The sequence below is a fragment of the Cynara cardunculus genome (genome assembly GCF_001531365.2).
Source record: "Cynara cardunculus var. scolymus isolate 2C chromosome LG 1, CcrdV1, whole genome shotgun sequence".
Lineage (NCBI taxonomy): Eukaryota > Viridiplantae > Streptophyta > Magnoliopsida > Asterales > Asteraceae > Cynara > Cynara cardunculus.
In genome coordinates this window covers 47912526-47927349 of record NC_037528.1, presented here as the reverse complement: position 1 = coordinate 47927349, position 14824 = coordinate 47912526, and the positions used below count along the sequence as shown (strand labels likewise).

Sequence of the window (14824 nt, the reverse complement as noted above, 5' to 3'; positions counted from 1 at the left end):
AAATGAACTCTCATAATTTTCATAAATATATCAATTAATTAATTGGGTTGCATTGGTTGTACAAATGGACGCGATTGCATTTGAAATATACCCTATATATATGTATATATATATATATAGAGAGAGAGAGAGGCAGGTTATTATGCAACTCTTTACATTTGTAAAACCAATACAACTCAATCTCAACCGTGCATTTAATTTGATTAATATGTGATTTCATAAAAGTTTTGATTGTTTTCTAATATAAAGTATTGATCATAATTAATGAACCATATTCATCTTTCATAAATATTAAAATCATAATAAATGAAATCTCATTATTTCCATAAATATCTCAATTTATTGAGTTGTATTGGTTGTACAAATGCGATGGATTGCATTTGAAACGATCTCTCTCTATATTCGCATTCTTTTTTGATAAACACTTTAAAGTGCAACATTATATTATTTTAAAATATATTTTATAAACAAAATTTTATCAAATAACTTAATGAGAAAATTAATAAATATTACTGTAATATAAAAATATATACACAATAAAATGTATCCAAACGTCAAAATGGAAGTACATTGCAGGATTGATATATATATATATATATATATATATATATATATATATATATATATATATATATATATATATATAGGGTTGGATTCACGTGAAACCAATTGTTTTTTGTGAGACCCATAAGACCAACTTATGTTCATTGATCAACTTTATAAGCTAATGATCTAATTGTCTAAAGTTGCACGGTGACAATTTTGTAATTATTGAAAAGTCTCGTAGCAATTTAATTTGTGATCATGAATGTTCAGATTGTAAATCTAATTCAAGGGTTGATAATTGGTCTTACTTTTAAAGTAGTTAACGAATGAGTTAGCCAGAGGAAATCTACAATAAACATACATAAGAACAAGGACGAACCCAAATTTTATTTTATACAGTGACACCATATAATATAGACAAAAATAACTACAAAAGCAAGGTTTTTATTGACGCGTTTTCATGTTTTTACTAACATTCAATATCGTCCGATGTGGTTTTAGCCTAATTCCACTGCTTAGAGAGATTTTTAAAATTTTGGTTGATTTTGAAAAGTTTTTTTATCGATTTCGAGGAATTTTTTCGGTTTTTTTAGTTGATTTCAAGAATTGTTTTTTGTTTGTTGTTTTTTTGGGTTGATTACAAAGTACGGTTTGCACCTTCTTAAAATTTTAAATATCATACGGTGACACCTAAAACGATACGGTTACATCTTTTGTAAATGTAATTTTAACCTTTTAAAAGAAAGATAATACGGTGACACGTACCATCGTGAGCCTTTTTATGAATCCGTGCATGCATAAGAACCCTAGTTGAAAAAAATATCAAATCGCAGGAACCATCTCCACAAATCAAAATATATTAACTACAATCATTATTGTAACCATTATAATAATCAGAAAGCCAAAAGTCAAAAGTTCACATATTCCTGGGCTATTAATTATTCAATTTAGTTCAAAAAATAAGCAATCATTCTATGAAGATTTGAAAACTATATTTGTATGAATGAAACTTGATCGCTTTTCAATTTGAACAATTAATGCAATTAATAGTTGTCTTCTTTAATGTGGGTATAACTTCGACTTTTTGTAGTTGAGCAATCAATCAATTAAAAGAATTGTACTTGTTTTTTTTACGGCAAAAAGGCAATTTATTGAGAAAGGAAGAAGACTAGCGAGGGGCTAGTTACAAACAGAGTACACAGCATCAACCGGGTTACAAATTCAATTCTCCCAATTAAAAGACTTGCTAATCTTCGCTCTACATCTAATCCACTCATACGCAGTGAATTGGATGTCGCTACAAACATCCTTATCAGACTTGCACTTGCCCCTAAACGTCTTGTGATTCCTTTGCGTCCAGACGGTCCAGAAACAAGCTGTCATAATCACCTTGCCCACCTCTCTTCTGCCACTATCTCCAATCGCGCAGACCACTGACCACATGTCCCGAACCGAAGTCGCATTTTCCGGCCACCAATTTACCCAGGAAGCCATATGCGCATTAATAACCTTAGTCGTGGAACAATTCATGAAGACATGGTCCAAGTTCTCCACCGTAACCAAGCACGTCGGGCACTCATCAGAGTTGCATGCCACTCCTCGTTTCATGAGGTTATCCCTGGTCGCTAACCGATTGTTAAGCGTTCTCCATAAGTGAATATTAGCCTTGCTAGGGATCCACTTAAGCCAATCTGTTTCCTGTTCCACAGAAGGAAGCGTAACACAGTCAATCAATCTCCTCAAAGATCTAACAGAGAATATATTGTTAGCCTCCAGCAACCAAGACCACCCATTTCTATCCGGCACATCGATCAGATGACTATCGATATTGATCCCGATGTCCCCCAAGTCTTTTTCAATACTTTTGATACTTCTCCAGATAGATCTTCTGCCTCTGCTCGCTCCAGAGAAGAATTGAGACGAGTTACAGAGACGCACGACCACATTCCAGATTGCCTGATCTTCCGTACGCTCTCTCCACCACCATTTGGCAAGCATTGCAAGGTTTAAGGCATGTAAACTCCCAATACCCAACCCGCCACTCTTCTTATCGCTAAGAACCCGATCCCACACCACCCAACTAATTTTTTTTCCATCCTCCGTACCGCCCCAGAAAAAACGCCGTTTTATATTTTCTAGAGTACTAATTACCTTCTTAGGAGCTTTGAACATCGAAAAGTAGTAAGTACCCAAACTGCCCAACACAAATTTACAAAGGCATAACCTTCCACCGATGGACAAAGGCCTAGCTTTCCAGACCGAGAGACGTGACTTGAACTTCTCAATGACGGGCTGCCAACTTGCCAAGTACGACATGTTACCTCCAAAGGGGAGACCCAAGTAGTGAAATGGGATCGCTTCCTCCTTGCACTTAAGCCAACGGGCCATTCTAGAGATCTCTTATTTGCTTACCGCGACACCAGTGAAAAGAATTGTACTTGTACGTTCATTTTTACGTTTTCTTGTTATTTATGCTTTGATGATTGCTTTCGATTCATGTTATTGTTAGCCTTTGATTGTCTTAATCTAAATTTCCTATGCATTTGATTCTTGGACATTGAGTTTAAATAGTGGGACATGAAATTTGTCAGCATTCAACTCTGACAAATCGAAAGTTGTACATCAAAATTAAGTTTAAATAGTCATCTCATATATATCAGCCTTTGTTCAGTGATTTATGATCAAGGTCGTGATTGATAGTGATTTATTATCAGCCCCAATCTTTCCATAACAACCACTTTCAGTCGCTTGCAAGCATGAAATCTTTCGCCTTCACTACTTCAGAAATGACTTTTTTTACACACTTTATTTTACACGGTTTTGAAACACTATATAAAAATGTACCCCTGTTTCTTTAAATACTTTTTTACATGGTCTTTTTTTATTACATAACCCTATAAAAAGTTTGAATACCTTTTTACATGGTTGTTTCCAGAACTATGGAAAAATGTGTAAGCATTTTACACGAGTATTTGTGAAAAATCGTTTCAAAAGATCTCGAAACATCTTTACATGGTTTATTAAAATAACCGTGTAAAAAAATATACATTTTTACACGGTTTTTCAAAAACCTTGTAAAAATGTATCCCAAACTTAATTTTTACTCGTATAAAAAGGTGTTTACAAAGGTCCTCCATCCTTTTTATAGGGTGAAAAACAAAGGAAATTGAAACAAATTTTTTTACTTGTGTTCTTGAAAGGATGGAAATGGAAGAAAATGAAAAGAAAGTAAATAATTTTTCATGAACAGGAAAGAAGTAAAAGAAAAGGAAATATGTCATTTTTATAAATATACCATTTAAATATATATCATTTACAACGAAATGTTGGGTTGTTTTGCGTTTTTAAAAATCTTTTTTAATAGTGTTAATTCTTTCATTTCCTTTCTTTATGTTTTCTGCCACATATGGAAGTAAGTGATACTCGTAAAATAAAAGTAGAATTAGCTAATATACATAAAAAAATGAACTTTTAACTTTCACTTGCAAACTACGAGTCATTTCTGTATCGATATGTCTTTTTCCATCATGCGGAAACCAGCACCAGAATACATTGAAAAGCTTCGCGGGGTTGTGCTCAAGTATTTTACTGACTAGTGTTGAGGTAGAAAATATGCAACAATTCTTGTCAATATATTGAGAATTATACTGCAAACTTTTGTTAATTTTCCTCCCATTTTGATTTATCATTTTCTTTTCATGATTTATTTTATTTCCCAATGTCGATTCATCTTAAAATTTATCGTTCTCTATTTCAGCTTCAAGTATACACGTATTTATTTTAAGGATCAAGGTCAATTACATTTTGAAAAAATGTTTTTAATTCCCCAAATCGACACAATTAACTTCTCCCAAGGTCAAACACGTTGAATTTCTCCTTAGGTCTAGGCCCGATTTTGCAGATCTTTGATCCATCTTATATGTGCATTAGCATAAAGAAATTACTGGGTTCGCAACTGAATATTGTGTCATAGTAGTCTGATTGGGTTGTATAGTTAACCGGTAACGGATTGTATTAAGTCATATGTATTGAGTTTAGGGCTGTAAACAAACTGAACGAACAAAAAAGGTCTTGTTCTTGTTCGTTCATTTAACTTAATAAAACAAACAAATGAACACAAAATAAATGAACAAATTTTTTTGTGTTCATTTACTTAAATGATAAATGAACAATAAATAAACATAAACGAACAAATAAAGGCAAACCCACATGTAGAACTGAGACTTTTGAAAATTTTAGGTACATAAAAGATACACTCACTAAACTTTAACAGGTGCCCCATAATTTTTTAAAACACTATACATTTCAGTTAAGAACCAATATTAACATCGGATATTTCGAAGAAAACAAAGGCATATGCATCTATATGAGTGAAGGGGGGATGGATTAGTTTTCAAAAAGAAAAAATCAAAAAATGTTAACATATTATTATTGTTTTTATTATTATTAGTTATTGTTATTGTTATTAGTGTTATTTAATTGTTAATATATTTTCTTCAAATAATGAATGTAAGCGAAGATAAACAAACGTTCAAGAACATAAATGAACGAATGAGACATTTGTTTATATTCGTTCTTTTAACTAAACAAACAAAAAAACTTGTTCATGTTCGTTCATTTATTAAACAAATGAAGATAAACGAACTTTCCGCCGAACGGTTTATGGAAAGTTCACTGAACGTTCGGTTCGTTTACAGTCCTAGTTCAGTCTTCTTGTGTCCTATTGTGTGTATTAATAAAATTGAATATGCGTCAAAATACAGTCCTAGTTCAGTCTTATTGTGTCCCATTGTGTTGTATTAATTAAGTTGAATATGCGTTTTTTGACGAATTTTGGAAGTCAGCCAGAAAATAAATATTTTTACCGGTCACTTAGGAAATTCGGCCCGCAAAAGTTTACGTTAACAAAAGATTAATGAAATTAATATATTTTTGTCGGCGACTAAGGGACGTCCGTCGGCAAAAATGTATGTAAAAAAATTATTAATGAAGATTAAAATATTTTTCCCGGCAACTTAGTGATGTTCGCCCGTAAGAATGTCATAATTAAAAAGTTAAAAATACATTTGCCGGCGGGTTAGAGAAATTCATAGGTAAATTTTTTTTACCACCCCTTAGAAAAACTCCGCCCGTTAAAGTTTATTTTTGCCAACAACATTTTATATTCAGCAAAAAGTTAAACTTACCGACAATTTTGTTTGAATGCGTCGGTAGAAGTTACTTTCCCCGACGGATTTCTGAAACCCGCCAGTAAAAGTAGAGTTTCTTGTAAGCTCCCCAATAAATATATATATATATATATATATATATATATATATTGTTTGAAGTTGTCCAATTGCACTTGTAGTGGCATAACAGATCAATCGTGGTATGCCGAAAATAAAAAATAAATAAGTAAAACAAATGCACGATGATCACGTACGCATAGTATCATTTGATCTAATAATGAAAAGGGTAGGAAGGAAAAGGTTGAACGAAAAGCATGACATGGACACATACAGATCTATAATGGGTGTTAATGGATCATACCCAGTGCCACCAGAAGCAAAACTACACCTGATAGAAATCTTTGGCTTCTATGGAAGGGTCTAGATATGCTGGAAGATACTCCTTCACTCCTAGTGCCTTGGCTTAGAATTCGACATCAAACAATTGCTGTTTTGTCGGTCTAAATGATAAAATTTTAAACTGCTATATGCATGTGCCATAGGGTCTAGAAATATCTGTTATGAACTAGAAATGCGAATAGTGGCTCGATTATAAAGACATGAATTGTGGACTTGTTTATTTCATGCTTTACCGGTAGCCATTTTCACATTAATTACTTGTATTTCGGGAAGAGTAGCGGGTTAAAAAATGATGTCTAAGTTTTACATGTCCACTCACTGCATACAAATGACTTTTATCAATGGATCACCCAGAAAATATCAATGGTTTGGTAGAATCCGATATTTTTCAAGAAAAAATCAATAGATCCCAACTTTTGTGATGGTTTTCTAACGAATCACTCTTTAGCAACGGATTTCTCAGAAGTCGCTAGATAAAAGTCTTTCATTTAGTAGTAGCGATGTAAGTGTCATGTCCGCATTATGGGGTACTAAAATTTACATTTTTCAACATATATGTTGTTAAATAAGGTTTTAAAAGATGGTTCCGGTATAAGAGTTAAACCAAAGTATTTATCTATTTCAATGCATTTTTCTTTTATATATAAAACGAGAATATGAAGTTTAATTTGGTCTATTTATACCCTAAATCCTGTTGGAATTTGAGATGCAAAACCACCTTAATTACATTTGAAATACAGAGACTTTTCGTTCAATTTTCCAAGAAAATTTTGAGTTCGTTGTAAATTCAATTTGAGCCTAAAGTTTGGTATCGTTCCAGGTTTGCAGAATCAACAAGATTAATCTTAGTCTTGAATTTTATAAGTTGCATCAAGAACTCTCATTGATCTTCTCCCCTGCTCGCACGATCTATTTATAGCTACTAAAAACTCACCTCCATTTAACGAACTCTAACCGGCCTTCCATGTTCAACGACCACATTTTTCCCAATACTGCTTCCTCCTGGGAATATGGAATAGTAACTAGATTTCACTGAGAAGAAAGAGCACATTCGTGAAACATAAAGGAACATTCGGATCTAAAATACATCGGCTGACCAAAAGAAAGGTGAAGGCTACGGTAATTAGATTCCAAAGTGAACGAAATTGCCTGCCTTTATTCATAAAACAAGGTTCATTATCTCCACAATACCATTTCCCCTCATCAGTAAAATCTGGATACATCTAGAACAAACTATTCACCACATCCGGTAGAATATGATTTACAAAGATTTTACTTCCTTCCTCCGATAGGTGGATACTATCCCAGAACAAGAATTTAGAATCGTCGTAGCATGTTGGGCTGAGTTTATTACATAGAACAGCTACCTCTATCGCTCCGGTTCCACAACAACCTTTATCGATTACTTCCAACCCTAGGGAAAACAAGAACGAAGAAAAAGAAAAAGCTTATTGTAATGTGAGTGTGCATATTGATATAGCGAAGATTCCAGAATATATTTACGAACTTTTGTTCATAAAAAAACATATATTGAATGTAGTGAATACCGTATTGGTTAGGGTTCTCGATGATGCTTATCAAAGGATTGTAGAAATCTATAAAGCCAACCCTGGACTCAGGAAGGCTGCTTGCAAGAACTTGGAGCTGTTTTTCTAGCATGCTATTGAACAGTTGTGCTGCCTTATTTTCCTTATCTTTGCACCTTCTAAGTGCACCTCCGGCTAAGGTTCTCACTGCAGGAAGACAGCCAACTGGGGGTGCACTAAAGACAGCAATCTTTCTTGCTCCCAGATTGTATATTTCCTTCAATAAATATTAAGAACATATCAAGATGACTCTTTGCAGTTTATGTTTGTATAAAATTTATTGTGTTTTGAGTCTTTTCTCAAACAACTTAATTATATCCATTGAAGCATGTAAATATGGTCTTAAGTGACGGTTAGAAATCATCACCGTAGGTATATGGTAACGGTTTTTGTGGACACAAAATCGTCACCGTAGCTACCGTCACTTTTGATACACTTTTGGTTGCGTTTAAAAAATGTTATTAAATCACATCAAAAACCGTTACTATAGGCCAAAACCGTCACATAAAATGTACAAAAAAATTGTTTTCTTCTTCTAAAACCGTTACCGTAGCATAACATACTGTGACATTTATTTTTAAAACCGTCACCGTAGCATGAGATACAGTGACGCTAATTTATTAAAATATGTCATCTTAGCATGACATATGTTGACATTTATATTCAAAAACTATCACCATAGCATGACATATCGTGACGTTTATTTTTAAAGATTGTGAACATAGCAAGACATACAATGTACGTCGTTTATTTGTAAAAACCGTTACCATAGCATGACGTATAGTGACGTTTATTTCTTGAAATAGTCACTGTAACATCATGTTCGATGTGGGATTCGCCTAAGATATTACAAACACCCCCTCTCGAGGACTCATCATACTCAATGAGGTTTGCCCCACCATTCTGATGGTACAAGGATCGGATATGATACCATTTGTAACATCTCCAAAGCCCAAAGCAATGGATTGGCCCAATAATTTCGAATCCAACTTAAAACCATGACGGAAGTTATTGGTAACCCACTACTTTGAGGAGAAACTGACGAAAATAACCATATATAATAAAAGAATTACATTTTTAACCCTATTATTGAATATTCTAACAAAATAACCATTATTTACCCTTTACGCATCATGCAGTGCGTACAGGGGTCTAAATGCAAAAGAAAAAAAAAATCTGACATTAAGATAAGGACCAAGAAACAATAAAAGAAAATTCAGGGGCTTGATGGGACTCAAACCTTGCCTTGACCTTCGATATGATGTGACCCCATTTTTTATTATATTAATATTAAATTTGTTTATAAAAAAAGTTACTATAAGGAGCTAACAATTTTCATCTTTTATTCATATGGGACGAGTTGTTACATCTAGTGACATTTATAATTTTGAACCATTACCATAGTAGGACGTATGGTGACGTTTATTTTTCAAAACCGTCACCAAAATATGGCATACGGTGACGTTCCTTATTCCAAACTGTAATATTGGCGTGACACAGTGACATTTATCATTCAGAAACATCACCATAAAATGACATATGGTGACTGTATCATGAAATACGGTGACATAACTTTATCAAAATCGTCATTATAAATGACGTACATACGGTGACGTTCATCATTCAAAATTGTCACTGTAACATTACATACTGTGACATTTATCATTCAACACCGTTACCGTAACATGACATATACAGTAACATTTAGATTTCAAAAGCGTCATTGTTGCATGACATAGGATGATGTTCATTTTTCAAAATTGTCACCATAAGATGACATATAGTGACATTAATTCTTTAAAATCATCATCTTAGCATGACATATATCGATGTTTATTATTTGAAAACATCACTACAACATGACATAGGGTGACTTTTTTTATTTCAAACCGTCACCGTTGCATAACGTTTATGTTTCAAAACTGTCACCATAGCATGACGTACGGTGACGTTTATTTTTCAAAACCGTCACCATAGCATGAAATATGGCGACGTAAATCATTCAAAAACGTCAATGTAGCTTGAGATATGGTGATGCAAATGTTTTAATACCGTTACAAAAGCATGACACATGATAACGTAAATCTTTCAAAAAAAACTCTTGCCATACAATACCTTTTGGTGACACAAATTTTGCAAAACCATTATATAACTTGGTAACTTTTGGAAACAGTTTCCAAATAAACGTTGCCATATTTATTTTAGTTTTAATAACGGTTTTTTAAAACCGTTACGACATAGAACAACGGTTTAGAGAAAAACCATACCTAAAGGGTCTTACATGGCAACGGTTTTTTAAAAACCGTCACAACATAAAGCAACGGTTTTTAAACCTGTCCTAAACTGAAACTTTAGGGGACCTTTTATTAACGTTTTTATCTAAACCATTGCTTTATATTTCTAGGTGTTTGTTAATAGTAACACTTTTTTATAAAAAAAAATGTTACTAAAACAATTCTTTAACTTTTTTGTCACTTTTTGCAACGGTTTTCTATCAAACCGTTACAAATATATTTTTTCAAAACCGTCACAAAAAGCCATTTTTGTACTTAGTGTTTGCAGCAATCACCTGCAAACCTGCAAGTATTTATTTTCTAAAGCAAATCAAGTGTGCATGTGTATATATGGTACAATTAATATCATCATAGAAAACTTAGAGAGATCGAATCAATACCTGTACAAAGTTCGAGGCTAATTTTACCAGCTTGTTAGCATAAGCAGGGACATCATATTCTAGTCTTCTGACGGGAACCCCAAAGTAGTTTAAAACCAAATCGTTGGTGCTTGCTACTACCAAAAACACACTGTTCGTGATTAAATTCTGTGCAGCTTCTTCTCCAATGTTTCTCTTGAGCTCCCCAATGTATTGTTTGAAGTTGTCCAATTGAACAGATAGTGGTATAACAGACTAATCGTTGTACAGCAAAAATGAGAAACAAATGGGCAAAATAAATGCATACTCGGGTACACATAGCAGCCGTTTCATCTAATAATGAAAATGATAAGAAGGAAATAGCAACTAAAAGCAGGATATTGACACATACCGATATTTTGGGTGTTAATGGATCATACCCAGTGCCACCAGAAGCAAAACTAACACCTGATAGAAGATCTTTGGCTTGTACGGAAGGGTCTAGATATGCTGGAAGAGACTCCTTCACTCCTAATGCCTTGGCTTAGAATTTGCCATCAAACAATTGCTGCTTCGTCAGTCTAAATGATTAGAACTTAGAAAGTACTGTATGCATGTGCTATAGGACTCATTCCCCTTGATCCTTTACGTCTTGTTGTTCATTTTTTTCGAAGATTTTGGCATGTAATGCTTATAAGTTCTGTGATTTCTTTTTATTTTGAACTTCTTTCACACTATGTTCTTGATGAGTTAGATATATATACAGGAAGTGTTGAAATTCAGCATGAAAAAACTATTTAATCAAAGAAGATACCATAAAATGTTGTATCGTTTACTTACCAAATGCTTTGCTTGTTACAGTGACATGGGATGTATTTTTTATTTGATTTGTGTTCAAAACGTTAGGATGTAATGTGATATTTGATATGAAAAATTATATATAAATAAAAAGATGAAGTCCAGGCTCGTTCCTGACATTTTATAGGCCGTGGGCGAACGTAAAAACGGAACCCACTACGAGAAACAAGGCTTTTAGCAACGACTTTTGTCGTCGCTAAAAGTCCATTTATCATTAGAAAGAGTATATAACATGTCGTCGCAATAACTTTTGTGGCGGAAACATGTTATCGCTAAGGCGCATCATCAAAGTTCACTTTTCTTGTAGTGACCCTCGATATGTATGAAAAAAAATTCAATAAATGTTTTTCATTTTGTATAAAATTGAGTATAAGAAATGCTAATAATTTACTGAGAAAAGAAATCTTATTTATCTTTATTATAGATATATAACATAGTACTTAAATTTACATACTTCTTATTAGATAATTTGAAACCAAGAGTATAAAAACTGTGATTGATAAATTTTTATAAAAAAGTAATAATTTTTTTAGTTCATAACAAGAAATATATATGTCATTTGATAAAAAAAAATTGTGTGAATGAAGTAATCGTGAGGATTAATGAGAGATCAATAATAGAGAAGAATATCAAGGTTTTTTAGATAGGTAGAGAAACGAGGATCAATAAGAATATGGAAGGAAAGATAATCCACTGAGATGTAATAAGAATAAATAATGAATTAAACATATAATATACAAGTTCAACAAATGGTTGTTTGAGTACTTAAATAGAATCTTGTGGTGTGGTGGAATTCCAATTAACGATACATAAGTCAAAAATTTCTTTTTTCCTTCTTATTTTTGCTCAACTAAAATAAGATGTAAAGATTAAAAGTTTATGGAACATGACATATATAAAAGACATTACTAAATACATCTAGTAGGGAAATTTTATTGATTAATTACAAAACTATGAAACACGTCATAAATCATAAGAACAATAAATTGATTGTCAAACAATAGTAAATGTTTTTTGTAGAAGCAAAAATAAATAACAATAGTCAACAAAAACAATTAGAAGAACATAACCAAATAACAATAGTCAATAGAAGCAGTAATAGATAAAAATATCCAACAAAAATATATAGCAATAACAAGAACAAGATCTTAACGTTGAATTGTTGAAACACGAAAACAGTCAAGTATATAGAGACAGCAATAGCCAATGTTATTAGACCTTGCTGGAGATAAAAGAAAATTATATAGACAATAAACAATAGCATATAATGAATGACCAATTATTTTTTATTTATTTTCTTCTCTAATATAATTAGTTGATATATTTTTGGACCCTTATTATCTACTAAATTTTTTTTGCCTATTATTATATGTTACATTTTTTTGGGTTTCTTTAATCTATTAAAAGAATTTAGACTACATATTTATGTTAAGGGGAAAATTTGGACCCCTGATATTTTTGAGTCCTGAACGTTTGTTCGTGTCCGTGCCATCCTCTTCTAGGGACGGCCCTCAGATGAACCATAATAAATGTGAACATGGGTCGAAGTTAAGTATGATAAATGCAAAATAAATGCTTTGAGGCAACTCCAGCTATATATGCATTATCTTGTTAAATATCGACCATATGTGAAAATTGACTTCTATAACCTAATTTTTTATTATTTCTTCTAGATTTTTCTGGAATCTTACAGTTGAACACTGTAGACAAAACATCTGAAGGTCATTGAGTTATATCTCTGTTGAGTAAAAGACCTAAAGTTTGTCTGATAAACTTGAACAAAGGTGATGTGTACGGACAATTTGAATGAAACTGTACCTAAAATGTCAGCTATTGCTTTCCCATTGGAGAACCTTCCGGTTGGTTTTCCACCCATAAAATCCTTTCCATAAGGAGGAAAATCAGCCTTGATCAAAGTCTTGATATGGTTATTATTCCCTGTGTCGACGAAGGAGTCTCCGAATGCTATGACTGCTGGTATCGAGACATCTTTTGGCAGACTTACAGTCTCTTCGCTGCTGCATAGCTTAATAGAAGCATATAACGAAAACACAATGGCCTTAACGACTGAAAGACGCATCGAGAACATGATGAATGAAGATAATTCTTTTGGCTTTAACCCAAAGATAGGTTTTTGGTAGATATATGTTATGCACTTGAAATGGAAACAATGACTCGATTATAAAGAGATGAATGTGTCGACTTGTTCCTACCACGCTAATTAATCTCACATTAACTACTTGTACTTTGGGCCTTCTATCTAGTTGCACTTGTTTACGGTACAAAATGCATAGAAATTATGTACTCGTTTCCGTTCCATAAAAAAGGTTATAAATCGATAATTAAGAAACTATCTAAAAGTTATTTTTCACATGTATTTGTCTTATAATATGATGTTTTCATATGTATTTATTTCACAATTTGAAACGTTTTTACATATATTTTTTGTTTCACCGTGTGAACTAAATAAAAGTTTCACGTGTATTTTTTACGGTATGAAACAATCTCTTAAATCATAGCATTTGATAAAAAAAAATGTAATTTTTTATATATATATCGATTTTCAGGGGTTGGTAATCTGTATTTGATTCTCGTTTTTATATATGAGTCTTCATTTGAGAACTCATAAAATTGTGACAACGTTGAGAATTATTGCGTTATATGCTATTTTACATGATTTTTTTTTCATTTAAGGCTTGGATTTAGTATATATTAATTAACATATATTTGTTTAACAATGTGGATATTTTTTATGTGTTTGTAGAACATAAAAATAGAACTAATTTTTTTTTATATTGTGAACCAAATACATATGAAACAAACATATTGTTAATCAAATATATATTAATTAATCAATAAATCAAATTTTAGTCTTTGATGGAAGAAACCATATGAAACAATATCTTATTATAATAGTTTTCACACTTATCACAATATATGATGTTCTCATTGAATATGCTCATATATATATATATATATATATACACACACACACACACATATAAGGTTGAGTTTACGTGAGACTAGCTTGTTTCTTGAGACCACTTTTTCACACTTGAAAATTCACAGCAAAACGTCGTGAAGGTAAAAAAATTGAATCATCACTTTAAAAACACTATTAAGGTTACCTTCACAACGTTTTGCTATGAAGTTTCAAGTGTAAAAAAGTGGTCTCACAGGTCTTACGAAAACAGGTTTGTCTCACGTGATTCCAAGTCTATACATACATACATATACATATATACATACATACAAATGAGAAGGTGGTCCATTTTCAAGAAGTAGGAGAAATTTCAAGATCACATACATGTGATAACAAATATATCATTACCACTGATTCGTTGGCGGATCAATGATGAATCATAGATAATTGGATATTTAGACATATCTGTCGACTTACATCACCAATTCGTTGGTGATCCTATACTAAATTTTATCAATTTTTTTTTATTTTTAAATTATAATATATCATCAACGTAATTTAATTATTTTATTAGTTTTTAAAAAATCCATCGGTGATCTACCACTTATTTAAAAGAAATTACATATAAAAAGATCAATTAATTAACAAAATTCCCCGACAAATTATAGTTGAAAAATAAATTAATTGAATTTCTTTGGTGAGTTTAAACTTT

The 14824-nt window shown here is 32.2% G+C and overlaps 1 protein-coding gene across 1 annotated transcript; it reads right to left on the bottom strand.

Annotated features, from left to right (window-relative positions):
* Window positions 1-7207: 7207 nt before the first annotated feature.
* LOC112516191 (GDSL esterase/lipase At5g42170-like) lies at window positions 7208-13364 on the bottom strand. The gene is made up of 5 exons (XM_025123216.1): window positions 13008-13364; window positions 10744-10874; window positions 10374-10607; window positions 7661-7916; window positions 7208-7527 (listed from the first exon to the last, which is right to left on the bottom strand). The coding sequence occupies exons 1-5, from the start codon at window positions 13276-13278 to the stop codon at window positions 7337-7339; spliced, it is 1083 nt and encodes a 360-aa protein (XP_024978984.1). The 5' UTR covers window positions 13279-13364; the 3' UTR covers window positions 7208-7336.
* Window positions 13365-14824: the final 1460 nt, after the last annotated feature.

What these genes read in the sequence shown, in the direction of transcription:
- LOC112516191 (XM_025123216.1), bottom strand. Translation starts at nt 13,278, where the DNA reads ATGTTCTCGATGCGTCTTTCAGTCGTTAAGGCCATTGTGTTTTCGTTA. An exon ending in AGCAATAGCTGACATTTTAG is followed by an intron (nt 10,875 to 13,007) that starts GTACAGTTTCAT and finishes GCAAATTCTAAG; the next exon opens with CCAAGGCATTAGGAGTGAAG. An exon ending in CATTAACACCCAAAATATCG is followed by an intron (nt 10,608 to 10,743) that starts GTATGTGTCAAT and finishes TACAACGATTAG; the next exon opens with TCTGTTATACCACTATCTGT.